The sequence below is a fragment of the Colletotrichum godetiae genome (genome assembly GCF_030913485.1).
Source record: "Colletotrichum godetiae strain CBS 193.32 chromosome Unknown BDP55scaffold_24, whole genome shotgun sequence".
NCBI classification, from domain to species: Eukaryota; Fungi; Ascomycota; class Sordariomycetes; order Glomerellales; family Glomerellaceae; genus Colletotrichum; species Colletotrichum godetiae.
The window spans coordinates 167,195-185,775 of record NW_026851272.1 but is presented as its reverse complement, the minus strand read 5'-3'; the positions used below and the strand labels follow the sequence as shown (position 1 = coordinate 185,775).

At 52.4% G+C, this 18,581-nt stretch overlaps 8 protein-coding genes across 8 annotated transcripts; 5 read left to right on the top strand and 3 right to left on the bottom strand.

The window, feature by feature from the left end:
* Positions 1-968: 968 nt before the first annotated feature.
* On the bottom strand, positions 969-1,694 carry BDP55DRAFT_745678 (heat-labile enterotoxin alpha chain-domain-containing protein; the record flags this gene model as incomplete). Its single annotated transcript, XM_060580541.1, has 1 exon — positions 969-1,694. One exon carries the CDS (start codon positions 1,692-1,694, stop codon positions 969-971), a length of 726 nt encoding a protein of 241 aa, XP_060428721.1.
* Positions 1,695-2,678: 984 nt separating this feature from the next.
* On the top strand, positions 2,679-3,378 carry BDP55DRAFT_666024 (uncharacterized protein). Its single transcript, XM_060575076.1, has one exon. The coding sequence runs from the start codon at positions 2,802-2,804 to the stop codon at positions 3,273-3,275; it is 474 nt and encodes a 157-aa protein (XP_060428720.1). The 5' UTR covers positions 2,679-2,801; the 3' UTR covers positions 3,276-3,378.
* Positions 3,379-4,150: 772 nt separating this feature from the next.
* Positions 4,151-4,525, top strand: BDP55DRAFT_632783 (uncharacterized protein; the record flags this gene model as incomplete). Its single annotated transcript, XM_060572467.1, has 1 exon — positions 4,151-4,525. The coding sequence occupies one exon, from the start codon at positions 4,151-4,153 to the stop codon at positions 4,523-4,525; it is 375 nt and encodes a 124-aa protein (XP_060428719.1).
* Positions 4,526-5,204: 679 nt separating this feature from the next.
* BDP55DRAFT_666022 (uncharacterized protein) lies at positions 5,205-6,833 on the top strand. Its single transcript, XM_060575075.1, has 3 exons — positions 5,205-5,424; positions 5,508-5,669; positions 5,967-6,833. The coding sequence occupies exons 1-3, from the start codon at positions 5,367-5,369 to the stop codon at positions 6,743-6,745; spliced, it is 999 nt and encodes a 332-aa protein (XP_060428718.1). The 5' UTR covers positions 5,205-5,366; the 3' UTR covers positions 6,746-6,833.
* Positions 6,834-7,218: 385 nt separating this feature from the next.
* On the bottom strand, positions 7,219-9,908 carry BDP55DRAFT_729366 (3-isopropylmalate dehydratase; the record flags this gene model as incomplete). The annotated part of the gene is made up of 4 exons (XM_060579555.1): positions 7,219-9,339; positions 9,458-9,532; positions 9,676-9,707; positions 9,809-9,908. 4 exons carry the CDS (start codon positions 9,906-9,908, stop codon positions 7,219-7,221), a joined length of 2,328 nt encoding a protein of 775 aa, XP_060428717.1.
* A 2,431-nt stretch (positions 9,909-12,339) lies between these two features.
* BDP55DRAFT_666017 (uncharacterized protein) lies at positions 12,340-14,847 on the bottom strand. The gene has a single exon (XM_060575074.1). It carries the CDS (start codon positions 14,735-14,737, stop codon positions 12,533-12,535), a length of 2,205 nt encoding a protein of 734 aa, XP_060428716.1. The 5' UTR covers positions 14,738-14,847; the 3' UTR covers positions 12,340-12,532.
* Positions 14,848-15,916: 1,069 nt separating this feature from the next.
* BDP55DRAFT_716152 (uncharacterized protein) lies at positions 15,917-16,898 on the top strand (the record flags this gene model as incomplete). Its single annotated transcript, XM_060578332.1, has 1 exon — positions 15,917-16,898. Exon 1 carries the CDS (start codon positions 16,074-16,076, stop codon positions 16,896-16,898), a length of 825 nt encoding a protein of 274 aa, XP_060428715.1. The 5' UTR covers positions 15,917-16,073.
* Positions 16,899-17,395: 497 nt separating this feature from the next.
* BDP55DRAFT_666013 (uncharacterized protein) lies at positions 17,396-17,704 on the top strand. The gene has a single exon (XM_060575073.1). The coding sequence runs from the start codon at positions 17,442-17,444 to the stop codon at positions 17,676-17,678; it is 237 nt and encodes a 78-aa protein (XP_060428714.1). The 5' UTR covers positions 17,396-17,441; the 3' UTR covers positions 17,679-17,704.
* The last annotated feature ends 877 nt before the right edge of the window (positions 17,705-18,581 follow it).

Genomic DNA, 18,581 nt, shown 5'->3' with positions numbered 1-18,581 from the left:
TAATGTATCGCTTAATGGTTTGGGTATAGTTCTTTGTTTTTAGCGAACAAACCGAGTTGTCAATTTGGTACGTAATGGGGAGTTGATTGCCCTCAAGTTTCTAGTTGAAGCTTTTGCTTGCGCATTTTCCCCCTGCAACGTAGATCTCTCTAGTGGAGATACTAAGCCGCATAACCGCCGTGGACCACATACAATGGACCTTCAAGTTCTAGCATCGACTCTGAGAAAGAAAGAGAGGCCAAAAAGTGTTCGACTACCTAGGGTTTCTTTATCGCGGCCTAGTATCAGAGATACAGACCAGGTTGAAGATCACCATGGATACAAAGACGTAGACTTTTCTTCAAGAGCGAAGTTATAAGTCGCGATGATAGCTTGCTAGTATTGTGGCTTCTTTAAAGTTATATTCTTTGAGCCATCCAGGCTGTGCTCTTATTGTAAAATAATCGGCGTTTTGAATTGCTTGGCATCATGGTTAACGTTTAGATTATGATGTTTCGGCATTGATTCTGCTGCAGCAAACATTGAGCAGTGGCATGTGTAAGGAACCAAAATCAGGTCAGTTATTGCAACAGTCTTTTCTTTTCGCCAATAATCACTCGATCCAGGTTATCTTGAATTTATACAACCCAGGACACATTATGTTAACCCGAAGCTAGCTCAATTACGTGTGAATGCATTAGTTCCCCACGATTTGCACATACTTGAGGATCAAGGAGGCGAAAGTTGTATTTGCATTGATATGTATATGGGATTGTCAAGACATATCGCCTATTTGGTCTAACAACATTCTTCGCGTTACAAGCTGTCGAAGGAATATACAAACAGAGAATCCACATTTGACAATCGCGGAAAGCTTGCTGTTTAGGAAATATTGGCCAGAAGCAAGTTAGGAATCCTTTCATTTCAAATTCCAGGTCATTTGGGTGCTTTGAAAGAGCCGAGAGAATCCATAGTAGTGGCTGAGAACACTACTGGCAACCAGGGCAGATGGCCTCGACGTACTCGAGGTACTCCTTGGCATAGTCCACGTTGCTCTTGGAAGCAGAGCAAGCCCGCTTCTCGATCTGGAAGAGGTCTCTAGCGGAACGTCTGCGCGTGCAAGAGGAGAACTGCGACCAAGGGGCTTCACCCCAGGCGGGGTGGTTGGGAGGGAAGGCGGCGAGCTTGTACTGCGATCCGCCGGTGCCCATATTGCTGTAAATGTTGCCCTGGTAAAAGGGGTTCAGCTCCTCCTTGCCCTTGACGCCGCCGCGGACAGGGGTCCAGCCGATGATCTGGTTGTCCTTGATGCCGCCGAGGGCGGCGAACTCGGCCTCTTGCGGGTACGGGTTGTACTTTTGGAGGGTGCCCTGGCAGTCAATCATGTTGGGGGCCGAGTGGATGCGGTAGACGAAGCCGTTACCGCCCAGGAAGCGGTTGACCCAGGTCTCGGCCAGGTTGCGGTCCGAGGTCGTGGAGACGTAGCCGTCCTCGTCCTTGCTGAAGCCGGTGCTGGCTCCGTTGACGTGGTTCCACAGGCTGGTGTCTGGCGCGGCGACGCCAAAGGTGGATTGGCCCTTGGGCAAAAAGCCCTTGGATGCCTGGATGGTAGCGTAGGGTCTCGAATCTGCGCGATAGAGATCGAGACCATTGCATAGGAAGGCCCAGAAAGCAATGAGCGTCAGCCCAAGCACGAGGGGTTGCTGTTTAGCCATTGTTGAATGATAAAGAGAGACTGTTCAAAAGAATGTGAAAGGTTTGTCAAATGATTGTGTAGCAAGAGAATGTAAGATCTGAAGCCTTGTTGTGTGTTGAGTTCATTGTGAGGAATACTGCGGATTTTGACTGGTTTATATCACGATTCTTGATCTTCCAAGCAAGGAGTTCTTCTGGAAGAACACCGCAGACACAGTCCGCGGATTCCGATCTTTCCGCAAATCATTCAACCACGTTTTACTCTGCGTGACACTTACACGATAACTTCAACTTTCGAGAGTCATGTCGAGACGAGTCTAGTATGAATTCAGGCGCATGAAAAAACAAATAGATTGATTGTATTCAAAGAAGTTACGATTCTTAGAAGCCTTCGTATCCATACGAATATCTTTACATTTTTGCCAAGACTAGACTAGTTGGTCGTTTGCTAGTACTTTGAACTCTGAAAACAATGGAATCCGAAACCGATGGAGCCGGGTAAGGTCTTAGACGGAGTCGGAGTGATTTGTAAACCGTCATTGTAAAGGCCGACAAAATTGGAGAACAAGTCACTCGCCTGCGATGGCTAGACTCTAGTTGAGAGAGGAAAGCATCAATGAAAAACAAATCCCTTCTAGAACAGGACTTTCCAAAGTTGTGACAGGCTAACCTGGACTAATTGGCGATCATGTTCTGTTCGTGGTATATTGCCAAGACCCCGATATCTCATCTGAAATTGGGTAGGACTCCGACGAAGCCCGAATGGCTGGGACAAGAGACTCAAAAACAAATAAGGTTTAAGGCTACGCGTGTCCATCCCAGATGGAGCCTTAAAATACCCAACTAAGAGGTAGTCAGACTCTCCTTGAGCCTCTGAGGCTGGGATCGTCGGTTTACAAAGATGCTGAATGCATCGGGCCGAACAGTAGACAAAAACTGGGACTGGTAGACATCCATTTGTATAATATCCTCATTCCAAATAGGCCCAAATTTAGCAGTAACGACATCGACTTATCAAGTAACTCCATTGCACATTCTCAATCTCTTCAAACCCACCAAACTTGCCGAACGTATCCGGCGCATCCCATCTCTTTCAACTCTGCTGTTTTAGCAATCACACCAACATCATGGGCAACTCCTCAACTTCCGTCTCTCCTCTCACACCCAGCGAGTCATCATCCAAACGGGTCACCGGCTCCAACTGGGGCGACCTCCATCCCATCGGCAATCCCGCCACAGCGGCCTGGACACTCTGCATCTCGAGCACAGACACCGCCAAGCTCCTGTTCGGCTACCAGCCGACGTCGATGGAAGATCATTGGATGTGTCGTTCGGACGGACCAGATGCGCAGGGCGCTATGGTGGTCCATGTGTACCGGAGTTGGACCGGCCACGAGCAGTTTCAAATCAGGGCATCGACCCGAGCAGTTTCGGATGGGCCCGGGCCCGTGGCGGAGGGGGCTGACTACGGGGCGGACATTACGGAGATTATGTGGGATCAGGGTAGCGGTCCCGTACAGGTTGGAGAGGAGGAGGCCAAGGACTTGGTGATGATGGTTTTTAGAAGGGTCATGGGGTGCAAACTTGAGCAGGCGCCTTAGATGGACAAAAGACTATTGGGATTTGGCATGCATCTGCTCTCGCAAATAAGATATGAATCAGGGGCCCTCTTTCACATAGACCTCTTCTAATCACTTTTCGCCCCCTATCGTGCACACTCACTGCCCTATGGATCCAGACACGTTCCAATGCCGTTGCGTACTACGTAGCTAGAAGTCCGTCTCCCGTCCGTGAGTGGGGTAAAAGCCCGATCCCGCAGTATGCTTCCCGCGGATTCTATTGTGCGAAGTCTATTTTGTGGGCGAGGTTACCTTATGCGATCCCACCGGCAGTTCAGTAATCTTCTCAACTCACATACTAGTCTACTATAATTAATTTGACTTTTGCGCCTCTCGAGGGTCCCCAAGACTTGCTTGACTCGATGGAGACTATGAAGATATCGAACTGCAGTTCACTCTTCCTCTTCTGATTGAGGCAGTGAACAAGTGACCAAGATGTCGGAGCTCTCGGTCTAGATCATAATCACACTCAACTCAAAACAGAGTGTTATTTTGGGGACATCGTCGGATTCGCAAATGACTTACACGCCATGATGCCGTAATGCCAAGATGGATGATCTAGATGCCTCCATTCCATGAGTATAAGTGTTGGCAAAATCACCACCGTAACTCGATCCAAAAGGTCTTCATCACACAGCTCACACTGCATCATCCAGTCTCTTACTACCACAGTCACTATCTCACCATCACTTTCTTTCACGGTCTCTGCCACCTCCTCCAATCACTCATACCCCAATCAACACTTTGACTCAACTCCTCCAACCCAACACCGCAAAGGTAAGATAACACCCACTCCTAACCAAACCAAGCCTCTTCAGACACAAAAAGACTAACCAAGCCACAACCCCCTTCCACAGATGCAATTCTCCACCCTCTTCCCCACCATCCTCCTCGGCGCCTCCTTCGTCGCCGCAGACTACTGCACCCAGGCCCTCGATCCGGAGACCCGCAAGTCCAACACGGGCTTCCGCTTCGAGAGCGTCGACAACGCAAACTGGAAGTGGCAGTCCCGCGACCTCCAGGTCGTCACCACCCTCAACCAGAACTGCCAGATCCACCAGGGCGGCGGCGGCGGCGCCTTCGCCGCCACCATCTGCATCGACTTTGACGGCAACTACGCCTGCTGGGTCACCCCCGCCAAGAACCAGGTCTGCGATCTCGTCTTTGAGCAGAACGAGGCGCCCATTGATGTCTGCAAGAGCATCAAGAACATTTGGGGATGGGTTGCTTAGAAGAAAGAGTGTAAACTTGTAAGGATCATTCCTTATATGCTCTTTTGCCGATTTGTGAACAACATTGCTAACGCATTCTAGCTTTTCTGTCAAAAATAAAATACAGCTGCATTGGGAAGAATTTCATATCTTTCGGTATGACGGGAGGCAAGCTAATTCGACAGTCTGCTGAAGGCTCTGCAGAAGACTTTGGCCCGGCACGGAAAGACTGGCGCCTAACCTGGAACCTTTGAGGAGCAGCTGTTTGTCTACTATATTCCATACTTCTTAGAGTGAGAGTGGTAGAAAGCAATGTGAATTATCTGATACTAAATCACAACCTTCCCTTGTGCGTGCAAATCGAGTCTTGGACCAGAGCCATCATACTATGAGATTCAGAAGCCAGCTCTACGAAAGATCCGAGTTAGAAGCGAGAAATCCGACTTTACGCGTTTTCCACAAGTAGTCTCCCCTTCCCTGGAAAGTTTGTTTCCTTCTAAAAGAATTTCCTCAAAGGGGATTGACAGATCGGGTTGAACGGGCTGATGCAGGTTTCCAATTTAAGCCAGGGACCCCGGAAGACATGTCGTCGGAATTGAGCCCCACGGCGTTTTTTCGCCGAAAAACTGCCCCCAAATCTCTCACTCTCCACATTCAGCCCGCCCGTGCGTCCGTTCTTCCGCAACCTGCGCGCGCGGTCCGATCCTCCGACATCCTGTCTGCAATCACATCAGGTCGCTAAGCAGACATGCCAAGATGGAGCCGTAGACCGTACCAACATATTCAGCATTATCCTCATCTAGCCTCATTCCGTGCCCCCCCCCTCCCCCCTCTGTTCTAGCTCAGAGAATCGCCAGCAACAATGGCCGTAAAAGCTCTCATCTCAACCCTAGAGGATGAAATCCTTGACCCCGAAGAGGGTAAGTCATCCTACTGCCCAATCACAAGACTTCGTATCCCAGTAAAACGACTTACACGGGAAACTCTTCAATGTGCCAAACAGAAACCTTTTTCCTTTTCTCCCACAACATCCCGTCCTCGAACCTGGGCTTCATCGACCCAAAGGCTACCGAACTCTCCCTGACGCTGGCGGGCAGAGACTTCACGATCCACCAGTCCCCCACGGTCCTCTCATCGACCCGCGCTGGAGGCACGACAGGGGCCGGTCAGTATTTCTATATTTCTCCATGGATCTAGATCGATTCTCACAGACCTCTCATTTCACACTTTACAACCCTATTTCGCGTCCCCCGTTTATTCATCAAATTCCCGATTGTCATTAAAGTCAAAACTTACTCTCAACCTCACATCACTCGTATTACTCATCTCACCTCTGTTACTAATCTCATCTCTCCTCGCTCAAATTATCTCTCTGCATCACCTCTCATCTCTTAGCCTTAAACACACAACAACCTCAATCCCTCAAGTCAAGATCGTGGCTAAAAACAACCCAAACAAACAGTCCTCTGGAAAATAACACCCCTCTTCGCAACCTACCTCTCATCCCCAACCTCCCCCTTCTCGCCAGTCTTCACACCAACCTCGACAGTCCTCGAACTAGGCTGCGGCATCTCCCCCCTAACAGCCCTCCTCCTCGCCCCGCGCATCGCCCGCTACATCCTAACAGACCAGCCCTACGTCGCGCGCATGATCCACCAGAACCTCGAAGCGAATCCCCTTCCCAAGTCTTCGTCCTCGGGTCACTCGTCAACCTCGCGCCGTTCACGAAAAGCAGCAAGCTCAACAACAACTACCTCTTCCTCCTCATCATCATCATCAACCCCCGGAACAATCTCCTTCCACCCCTTAGACTGGGAAACCGACACCCCAGACCCCTCCCTAACCGGCGTCCCCCCCACCACCGCCCGCTCCTTCGACGCAGTCATCTGCTGCGACTGCATCTACAACGAAGCCCTCGTCGAGCCCCTCGTCTCCACCACCGCCGACCTCGCTCGTCTCCGGCTCCGCGCTCAGAAACAAGACCGCGAAGAAGAAGACGAGGCTGCCGACAACAACGCCTCCTCCTCTTCAACGACGGCAGCGGACCGGTCCGAGCCGTGTGTCTGCATCGTGGCGCAGCAGCTCCGCAGCCCCGACGTCTTTGAGGAATGGATCGGCGCGTTCCATCGCGACTTTCGAACCTGGCGCGTGCCGGATGCGTTGCTGCCGGAGGGGTTGCGGATTGAGTCTGGGTTTGTGGTGCATGTTGGGATCTTGAGGGAAGCTGGGTGGGATTTCTAGATATTCCTAGTGGTTGGAATCCAGGCCATACTATCAGCATCATTACAACGTCTAATGATGAATACACAGCGTCCTCGCGATTTCACAATATCCATTGAAGATATACAAAAGTCAAGATCAATCAACACGTCATGAGATTTGAAGATGTTGTGCTGCGAAAGCTCCGTTATTGTGACGAACTGCGCATCTAACTTGTCGAAAACTTTTTTTTCATGGCTTTTGATACCAGAGAAAAAGCCACTTAAAAATCAAATCCATCCCTTGTTTAAATAGTTCCCAATATCGCCGCCAGTCTGATGAAGAAAAATCATCTCTGGACAAGGTGAACATGTACCCGCAAAAAAGCCGTAACCCAGATTCGTATCGTAGACACGTTACATGATTTGAACTCCCTAGTTTTTTTTTAAAAAAAGCCCATCCGATTTTTTTGTGGTTTTATTTGCTTCTTTTTTGTTTTCCTGTCTCCAAGTACCTCACCACTCAAGAGGCTCCTTCTTTGTCTCGCCCCGGTTCGTCTTGGGGACGGGGACAGCCTTGGCGAGGAGGCGACCGGTCTTGGGATCTCTCTTGAGGTAGTTTGTGCCGTCGAGCCAGGGGGTGAGCTGGGACATGCGGCGCTCGTAGTCGGCAATCTTGTCGTTCTGCTGCATGGTCAGACCGATGTCGTCGAGGCCGTTGATGAGGCAGTGTTTCCGGAACTCCTCGACGTCAAAGGAAGCGAGGGTGTTGCCGTCAGCGTCCTTGATGAGCTGGTTGGGCAGGTCGATCTCGACCTCGCGGCCGGCGCGCGCCTCGTCGGCAATCTTTTCAAGCTTCTCCTTGTCGGACATGATGATGGGCAGCATGCCGTTCTTGAAGGTGTTGTTGAAGAAGATGTCGGCGTACGAGGGCGCGAGGACGCAGCGGATGCCGAAGTCGTTGAGGGCCCAGGGGGCGTGCTCTCTCGAGGAACCGCAGCCAAAGTTGGGGCCGGTGACGACGAGGATCTTGGAGCCGCGGTAGGGGTCCTTGTTGAGGACGAAGTTGGGGTTCTCGGAGCCGTCCTCATTGAAGCGGAGGGCGTAGAAGAGGGCGCTGCCGAGACCGGTGCGCTTGATGGTCTTGAGGAATTGCTTAGGGATGATGGCGTCCGTGTCAACATTGGACATCTCCAGGGGGGCGGCGATACCCTTGAGGTTGGTGAACTTGGGAAGGCCCGTGGAGCTACCAGCCGAGATGGTGTTGGTATGGGGTTCGTTGTCCTCGGGCTGGTCGGCAATGGCCTCCTTCTCGGAGTCGCTCTCCTCGACCCGCTCATCGACCTGGGGTTCGCTGTCGGGGGTAATGGTAGCCTGGAGCTTAGGGCTCGTCTGGTATCCCTCCAACTTTCTTACATCAGCCAGCTTGCCGACAATACCGGCAGCAGCAGCCATGACGGGGGACATAAGATGAGTGCGGGAACCGGCACCCTGGCGACCCTCAAAGTTTCTGTTGCTAGTGGACGCGCATCTCTCCTTGGCGGCAAGGATATCAGGGTTCATGCCCAAGCACATACTGCAACCAGCCTCACGCCACTCGAAGCCAGCGGCCTCGAAGATCTTGTCCAAGCCCTCGGCTTCGGCCTGGGTCTTGACGAGACCAGAGCCAGGGACAACCATGGCGCGCTTGATATTCGCGGCAATCTTCTTGCCCTTGACGATGTGGGCCGCGGCGCGCAGATCCTCGATACGGGAATTTGTGCAGGATCCGATAAAGACCTTGTCGACGGGGATGTCCTCCATGGGGGTTCCGGGAGTCAGGCCCATGTACTCAAGCATTCTGCGGCCAGCAGCCTTCTTGTTCTCCGTGGAGAAGGTCTCGGGGTCGGGGACGACGCCGGTGATGGGGATGACGTCCTCGGGACTCGTGCCCCAGGTGATGGTGGGAATGATGTCCTTGCCATCGATGAAGACGTCAATGTCGTACTTTGCGTCGGCGTCGGACTGGAGAGACTTCCAGTACTTGACGGCCTTATGCCATTCGTCCGAGTTGTACCTGGGCGCCAAGGGGCGGTTCTTCAGGTACTCAAAGGTGATGTCGTCGGGAGCGACCATGCCGGCTCTCGCGCCGCCCTCGATAGACATGTTGCAGATAGACATGCGAGCCTCCATGCTGAGGCTGCGGATGACGGAACCGCAGAACTCGATAACGGCACCGGTACCGCCAGCCGTTCCGATCTTGCCAATGGCGTGCAAGACAACATCCTTTGAGCTGACGCCGGGGGCCAGCTCTCCGTCGACCTGTATCCGCATGTTCTTACTCCTCTTGGTGATCAAGCACTGGGTTGCGAGGACGTGCTCGACCTCACTGGTACCGATTCCGAAAGCCAGGGCACCGAAAGCGCCGTGAGTCGAGGTGTGACTGTCACCGCATACGACGGTGGTGCCGGGGAGGGTGAAGCCCTGCTCGGGGCCGATAACGTGGACGATACCCTGGCGCTTGTCGCCGAGGCCAAAGTATGTGAGGCCAAAGTCCTTAACATTTTCCTCGAGGGTCATGCACTGAACTCTGGAGTCATCCTCGGCGATGAAGGAGCCGATGTCCTTCATGCCTTTCCGCGATGAAGTAGGGACATTCTGGCCAGCCACATCTTAGCGATTATATCATCACGGCGAAACTGACATTGAGCGGGCGAGAGCGATGCTTTCCGCATGCGCATGCGCGTGTGGGAACTGGAAGAAAAAGAAGACTTACGTGATCGGTCGTCGCGAGGGTGCAGTCCGGTCGGCGGACCTTGCGGCCTGCATTCTTCAGACCCTCAAATGCTTGCTGCAGCCCTTTGTTAGCGAGGTGTCATGGTGGGGTCGATCAACCGACGTCATCCGAGCCGGAGTGCGAAGGCGGCGGTGGCAGCGGATAGCGAAGGGGGACGAGGGGTGGGAAAAAAAAACAGGAGCAAGCGTCAAACGTACAGGAGAGGTGACCTCATGCACGAGATGTCTGTCTGCATTGCGTCTCATTGTCAGCGAATGAATTCTTTCCCGTTTCCCGCGTAGGATCAAGATCAGATCGTAGGGGAGGGAGGCAGCATGACGCAGAACTTACCAATGTACAACAGGATCGTGCCGTCCAACTTCTCGTCTACGACGTGGGCCTGGAGGACCTTGTCGTAGAGAGTCTGCGGGGTGCCTTCGGCAACGGGCATTTTGTGCAACTCGGGGAGACGGGGAGAAGGTTCAAAAGCTCAAGTCGGCCTCAATTGTAGGGACCTGTTTGGATGTGCGAGGGGGAAGGTTCCCAAGCTTCCTTGTCAAGATCAAGCTGGTGTGAGAGCAGTCGATGGGTGTGCGTATGTGTGTGTGACTCTGTTTGTATGCAATTGGGAGTCTAGGGTAGTGGATGACGGAGAGAGAGGGTTTGGTGAGAGGTGATGAGAAGAGTTCGTGGGATGAGAGGCGTTTGGGGGAAGGGAAGAAATGGAAAAAGGGTTAGAAAACGTAGAAAAATCCTGGGTCAGAGGAGAAGTGTGGTCAGGGGTGTGGGGGGAAGAGCAGCTCAATATGTATCTGCCGGACTGGGAGGCCTTCGTCCCTCTGTGTGTCTGAGGTAGGTGCTTGCTTTGCTTAGAGTTGGGACACCTGAATCAAATTACTCCGTAAAGAGATACATAGAGTCAGAGAGAGAAAGAGAAAAAAGAACGAAGGTACGAGATCGGAGCGAGAAAGAGGTGCGACTTGCAAGGGCGACAAGGAAGAGAAGCACGTACGCTCGCCCGCCCCTCTTGCAAAAGTGCCCGCAAACCGCAGGTACCTAGAACCCTTTTCTCCCACTACGCAATGCAGAAAATACACCCGAAGTTGACCTTGCTAGCTGCTACGTCTCTACCTGGGGCCAAACGAAACAATCAACTGTGACTACTACCTTAGTACCTGGTGTGCTGGTGAAGCTTTGGGACGAAAAGTTCCCAAGTGTGTCCGATGATCGGAGGCGCCAGCTCCAGCCAGCAGTGGGTCCGGTCGACGGAAGACCTGTGAACGCGGGGTACAGCGCCCTGATTTGCAAATGACGCCCGCGGATTGGCCCGCCGCCGCAAGGTGCCCTGGCCCGGGGGTCCCGCATCCCACTCTGAGCGCCCTGAGAAGGTTGAGAACCTTCCAAATGCTGCCATGAACTCGGGCCATTTCATGTATCCGGACAAGACCTCTCAACACACGCCACATTATCACAGCCATCACTCAAGTCCCGTCTCCATCTCTAAAGTCTTGGATGTTTGGCGAGACGGGCAAAACTGGACACGTCAAAAGGGGGAGCCACTTATCCACCATACAATAGACCACATCAAAGTGTGACTCTTTTGATGCTTGAAAAAAAAAAAAACATCTCTCCCAGTCTCGGAGAGGATACCGTTAATACGACGGCACTTGACATCTCCACCGCTTGACTACACGTCCCGCACGTGAGACGCAAAGAGCCCGCAATCTGACGAGTAATATGGGCTCCAATGGGCTCAGCGACGCCCAAAACAGCAACTCGTTGAATTCTCATGTGTCCGACTTGTACTCTATGCCACGCTGGGCCCAGTCGCCGTCTCCGTTTTGTTCCGTCGTTTGCCGTTGCTGACTTTTTTTCTTCTCTCTTGCCTTCACTCTGATACTCGGTGGCCCTAAAACTGTGTGTGTGTGTGTGTGTAATTAGTACGGATATACATACCAATTCAATCAAGTACATGCGCCAGCAAGACCAGTAACAAAACACCGAATGCTGGCGCCGGCATCATTCGCAACCCCCTCATGTACGTAATTGACGCGATGCCGATGCTGCATTGCAGCACTTCAACTCGCTCTTTTGCCTCTCAACGGTTCCAATCTTATTCCTGTCGCCCGGCACTTTTTTTGTGCACTAATCAACTCTACTTCTGTCCTCACATTTGTACTTCGTACACGAATAGTAGCACTCAAGGCACTCAATCCCAAGACCTCCTTCCTCCTTGAAAAGGAGTACGTACCAGATTACGGAATCACGGAGTGTCGCCCATTCATCCAAGCAAAAGTGACAGTGAACCAACAATCCCTGAATCCCATCCTGGAGCTGGATGCAACATCCGCCCGCCGAGGCTTACTCGATGATGACGCTGCAGAACTGCGCGATAACATGATAGGGCCTCGATCGCCCGCCGCTGCTGTCGCAAAACGCAATGTCCAGGTCCGGCATGAGGCAGTGGCAGCTTCACCGCATCGGCCGGTCCTCCTACGGTCATCCCAACAAGCGCTCCAAGCTAATCCGGAGACCATCTACCCTCCCCAATAACGTCTACCCGTATCCGTACCCGAGCCCGAGGTGCCGACTTCATCATACATTGCAAAAGCATACCCGGGCTGCTCGTTCTATGGTGCAACTCTGTTTCATTAATGAGAATAGCCATACCGGCATATCAATACTTCGTGCCAACTCGTCAACCCGTCAACAACTCCGCCACCTGCCATTGCATTCGTGCTGCCATTGCCAACCTCGTCCAAGCACTCGAGAAGCAAGGTAATCAAGTCTCAAGACTTGAGAGGGTTGATCTCCTTCAAGCTGCATGCTTGGCCTGCCACTACCCCACACAAGCTCAAACAGCGCCCGTTCGACTCGTATCATGTGCATTTGACACTGCGCTTTCGGCCTCCGTCTTATCAAACATTGCTTTCCCCCAACCCAGCCGATGTACGGAGTATGGCCGTCGTAGCGCCTCACCCAGCCGACCTGGTCCCTACAGCGCCGATCGGCGGTTGGTCGGGCTCCAACGCCAAGCTTTCCTCCACAACCTCCCTTTTTCGTCACCACCGGCTGTCAGGAACCGAGAATCGCAATCAAACCCCCCAGTAGGCCTTGCACCATCTGGATCACCCACGCAATCCCCTGCGCGATCCGGACCGCTGCCGCCAATACGACGAATCCGCTGCTCAGCGCAACGAGAAACATCCCAACGTCCGTCCAAGTTGACTCGTTGACATCAAGTCGCTTTCTGAAAGGCGATGTCGGATCAAAGCAAGGTGATACGGCTCTCCAATACCATCGAGCCAAGCTCCCCGCAATCTGCTTGCCGTCGGTGGCGCACTTTAGCACACGCTTATTCAACACGTCTCTTCTCAAACGACCTCCGGTGTCGCCGCCTTCGGAGTCGCTGTTCACCAGGGCCGTTGACGTGCTGCAGCCAGCTTTCAACCTGGCTTGACTGGCTGCTGACAATTCCTTGCTCTCCGTTGGTGTATTCTGCGGGTTGCCTTTTCTCCCATTCATGACGCAAAACGCCTTCAAACTCTTGCGGCTGTCGTCCGCCTCTACAACGTCGGCCACGGTGTTGTTTGACTTCGACGGGCTCTTGTTCGAGAACCTCGTGATCTTGAACTTATTCCGCAATCTCCTACTCGGAACAGAATCGGGAGGAGGCTTCCTGAGACTGACAGGCAGCGTTCTGGGTGTTCCGCTGGCTGGGAGGCTCTGTTTCCGAGTTTCCGCCGTCCTTTTGCCCGAATTGGCCACTGCGGCCCGCGCCGCCCCCGTCGATGCGATCTTGCTTTGGCCCTGCTGCGTGGCTTGCTCCAACACGGTTAGAGGTGATGTAGACGTGGACATGTGTGATGTGACAGGGTCCTCGGCTTGGCTCTCCTGCTTGTTGTTGTCTGCCAAATTTCTCGCAGAGTATTTCCCGACCTCCTTGTGGATCGCATCGTTTTGACGCTGGAGGGTTAGCGTTTGGCTTGCCTTTGGTGCCAAAGCTTGGGTCCTTATTTTGACGGTTCTCAGATGCCGCACTTTTCCGGTCGAGATGTCCTCTGTTGACGTTGACATCTGTTCGCCGCATCGTCGACTCACGTGTCGATTCTGCAACATGCTCCAGCTTTCGCTGACTTTGCTCTCGAGTTGCCCTTGGCATAGGTTCGACTGTGAAAGACCTTGGTCGCAGCCAATAATGGTGGTGGTGGGTGTGGTGGCAGCTTTTGTCTTGAGAGCCTCCGTCTTTTCTACTTCTCGCTGATGTAACACGTCCTTGTGGATCTCCGTCCTTCTTGGAGTTATTACTCGGCCCTCGAAGGTGAGACCTTCCACTGCCAGTACTGACGGCTTTTGGGTCACCCTGCAAAGGCTGTCCTGTAGCGCGTGGATATGCTCTCGGGTCAGCGGATTCTCTTGAAGCGGGCTTTCCAGGTCGATCTGGGATGTCAACGATGACTTGAATGGGGATATGCTCGCTGTGGTTGGTAGGCCATGAGTCTTGGCTGCCTGCTGGTCGTTGAACTCGTGAGTTTCCCCGATCAATGAACGGCAAGCTACTACTGGTGGCGCTACTGCCAATTTTTCTTCGCTGTCCAGGGCTTCCGCATCTCGGATCAGTGGGATAAGTTGTCTTGCTTCCCAGTGATTTAGTGTTGTCCGCTGCTGGTAGTCCTGCGCTGGACGTTGGTATGTTTCCCGCAGGATATGACCTCTCGAGAGGTTGGTAGGCGTCAGGCTTGCGCTTGCTGGCACTGTTCTCGAACGACGGAGGATTTTGTCTGAAGTTGGACACAGGTTTCTTGAGGATCCCTTGCTGTGGTATCCCAGCGGATCCTGATCGTCTGCTTTCCGCAGAGACATCGGGTTGGAAACGGCCCGGAGAGCTTGCCGGCCTCCCGGCTCTGTCTCTGGGCACCGCTGGCCTAAAAAAGACACCGTCTTTTGAGGCCCTGGAGGTAAAGAGGGCAACTCCTTTTCCGTGGGTTTGCCCTTCAGACTCTGACCGATGATTGGTTCTGGGGGGCCGAAGTGACCTTGGCGACTTTTCTCACTGGCGCCGTGAGGCGAGTTCAAGATTCCAAACGGGAGGGGCATCTGTGCAGGTCCTCGGTCTCCGCCCAAAGTGCGGCCGTTTCTCCCGAATTCCTGGGCCGTGGTGGATGCCAAAGATGATCGCCTACTTTGGGGGGTTCGTATCACAGTGTCAGATGAATCAGCATCGTTTTCTTCCGAGATGATATGTCTGGGCAGATGAGATTTGGGATCAGTATGGCCCATTCCCAAATGATGAGGGCTTGGTTGCTCGAGCAGATTTCGGGCGTCTTTCGCTTCAGAACCTGACTTATTGGTTAGTATATGAGCTCAATGTAGACGCAAGCTAGCTTACCGCGCGTGGATATGCTCTTGGTTGACTGCGCAATCGGGCTTAGGACTGGCTCTTTGGCAGAAGACCACTGCTGCCTATGACGTTGCCACTGAACCTTGCGCTGTGCTTGTCGTATGGCCTCCTTTTCCCGATCTTTCTGGGCAAATCGTTGCTCTTCCCGTTGCTGGAGCTTCTTAGTCACCTCTTCTGTCAGTATTTCGGCCCCGCGGCGCGTACGTCGAGACTCCGACTTGTGTCTAGCTTCCAGCTTTTGGTCGAGAGTCAAGGACGCAGAGCTGAAGCTGGTCGTAGATGGTGTCTCAACGTCTAGTTCTCCAGTGACTGGGTTGATTCCTGTGACGCCAAGGTAATCTCCACTCTCTTTCAAAGTTCTGCGCTCTCGATGAACCAATCGACGTTCTTCTAGTGTTCGCTCTTCTCTTGAAGATCTAGTCACTGGTGCATGGGCGATCGTGTTGGCTCTCCGGAGAAGAGGCTCAGGCTCAGAAGATCGAGCTTTCCGAGAAAGGCCCAGTTCCTTGGCTGTGTTCCAGCGAGTGATATGGTCAGAGCTCCGACCTACTTGAGGAGGACTTGTTGGAGAGTGTCTAGATCTCGAACGGGGTTTCTCGGTGATTTCCTAGTATCCTTGATTCCGATGGGTGCTACCCTTCTCAGCCCGGCGGCTTGGGAAAACGGCCCTCAAACGCGCGCTTAGAGTTGACCTCCGGCCAAACCATTCGGAAGCTTGCTGTCCAGGACGTCTAGATAAGACTCGAAACGATGGTGCATCGGGCGGTCGACCGGTGGTTGGGGCTGAGTGGGTTGACATAATTCAATTCGAGGGGATGCGGGGATAGAAATGCTGCATGGTCAGACAGACAGAAAGTAAATAAACAACGATGCCACCAAAAAGAACTCACGAACCAGTTGCTAGGTGTGTCCGGCGGCGATGTAAGAGATCGGAAATGATGGGTTATGGTTAGAAAGGGAGATCCTTGCTCAGGAAGGGACGACAGGTATGAGCAACCAATCTCACAGAGGCGCAACGACTCGATGAACTGCTGCTGCTATCAACCCCTGACTCAAGGCACAAGGCAGCTGCTTGTAAGTTGGCGACGCTCCTCCCTCAACATTTAAATAACTCAATTGATTTTCTCTCCTTCTCATCCCTTTTCTGTTTGCGCGATGCCTTCTTCTTTCTTTTGCTAGCCGTCTACCAGATTAGCCGTCATCTACGCCTGCGCAATGGAGTTCCACCTCTTTGGCGAGTTGCCTGCAGAGATTCGGGCCGAAATTTGGAAATTGTCACTTCCTGAAGTCGAAGCTGAAGTTTGCATCGTTCCGTCATCGTGCGATACACCGCAGTCGTTACTGGTGTACACTGCCTTCCCGGTGCTGATGCATGTTTGCCACGAGTCTCGCCAATTTGTCCAGAACTCTAGACTGAGTGGAATCAATCTCATGCGTCCGGACTCGGCCATTGATACGATCGATTTTTCTGTGCCATTCCGACTCTATCAGCCAGAATTGGATACTCTGTTTTGCCAGAACCAAGGCCCGGCATCTCTGGAAGACATTGCCAGCGAAGACGAATTCGAGCACGTTCTTCAAGAAACAAGGCATTTGGCTATTCCCGGCGAGAAGGAGTTCTTGGATCTGGTAGCTTGGGTACTCACATTCTACTTTCCGAAACTGGAGACTTTGTCAGTGGTCGTTGAGGACCCCTCTCGTGACTCTTGCTTTGGCTCCTACTTCGACGCACCAAAGACACGCTGCAAGCTACGCCCGATATCTGCGGAAAGCACACAGATATACACCGTTGATATGAAGGATCTTGACGGATCCGAAACCTGGAACCCATCGCACCTGTCAAAATGCATGACGGAGTACATCCAAGAACTCGAGAAGATCATCGAGGAGTGTTTCAACGATATGGACAGAACATTACGAAGAGCTCATCGCTGGTGGAATCGTGAATCGAAGACCTTCAAGAGAGTCCAATACTTAACACAGACGTTTGTTGAGTATGAGGCAGGAAGTACCTTCCACTTAGAAAGAGCTTCCTCGTAGCACAAACATGTTAGTAAGGTCCGGGTAGCAATGAACGATAGAAGGTTCCAATATTGGATGCATCATGAGACAGTTCTTCCTACTTAGGAATCGAACATATCAATCACATGAGGGACACCTTGTTGAATGCGCTACGGTCCTTCTTGCCTGAGCCTTATGCGACGAGGGCAGGTGCAGCGCCTTCGACGTACCTGCCTTCTCTCGTAACTTTCGTTGAACATCGAAGAGGGTACCTTCCTGCCTAATCAGACTGACTTCCTTCCATAAGATAACTTCCCTCTAACTCGCAGCTTCCTTCCTCCTCTTCTTCCTTCCCGCCACGTCGGCATCGAAAAATCCTGTCATCTTTGATTCTAAGCTCTGAGAATTCCTTCCTCCTCCATTTTCATCGCCATCATTGCCTCCCTTCCCTCCGCCTAAGCTTCCATTACGATTGATTCCTTCCATCTCTCCACCTAGACTGCGCGTCGAGCCTGGCTATCTCTGACTCGTTCTGGTTCAAACGCCTCACTTCACTCAGCTCAAGTCAGATGTCCACTAAGCATGGCTTCTTTCGAAAAGTTCCCTCACCTACCCGTCGAGCTCCGGCAAGCCATCTGGAGATTCAGTCTGCCTGACAAAGACGAACCGGAAGTCTGTGTAGTCACATACCTCTCACGAGATACAGTCTACACTGCCTTTTCTGTCCTCATGCATGTTTGCCAGGACTCCCGCCATTTTGTCCAAAACTCGAAAGCAAGCGGTATCGAGTTTCGCTTCTCTGACGAAGCTAAATTTTGACGTTCCAGTCAGAAAATTCCGCCCTGAGCTAGACACGGTGTACTGTCACAACTGGGCGACGCTGAATCTTCTGAGACATGGAGCCCGCATGCCCATCGGACAAATGCGCCACCTGGCGATACCATATTGTAAGCAGCTCTTCTCGTCGATTGCTACCGCCACCATCAGCGATCCCAACTTTAGGCTTTTGAACCGAGTGTCAATTGTGGTTTTCTTGCCGGAGGAAGGTCATGCCATCACATACAGCATTCGACGACCCAGACAACGGTGCAAGTTGAAGGATGTTCGATACTACACCGAAAGCTGCAAACCCGTCAAAGCAGTCTCCAAGCCTCAAAAATCAGAGGTTTTGTTAAATATGATTGAAAACGTCTTCATGGATTTCCAAGCAGATGCTCGGGAGTATATTGAGAGCGCCGCGGCCGCAGGCGAGGCGATTGACCTGGAGGCTTGGGTTCAAGCCTGGGACCAGAGATATTCAACCTATGGAGGTTTACATAGCCATCCCCAGCAGTTTCTGAAGTACTCTCCGGGAAGATAGAGTCAGACATGGTGATCAATTTGAGTCAGTGCGGGAGGTAAGGGGAAAGGCTGATGGAGACGGGGGTCGGAGGTTCGGAAGATATCATCTGAAAGAAAGTATCAGGTGCCGAATTTGGCCGAATTGCTTAGCAAGCTATCATACTGGAATAACTAGCATACGTCGTGGGAATTAGTTCTTTGCCGTTTTACCTGCCAGTCCGGTCTTCCTGGTATTTACATGCGCATACGCCTACTAAAGACTTTGGAAGCCCCATCCAAGCAGCTGTGTCGGTTTGTATGATACCATTATAAGCAGCAACCTACTACAAATGTTGTCCGTTAAGCGAAACGAGGCGAAAGGGGGAATCCGATGTCGCGGAA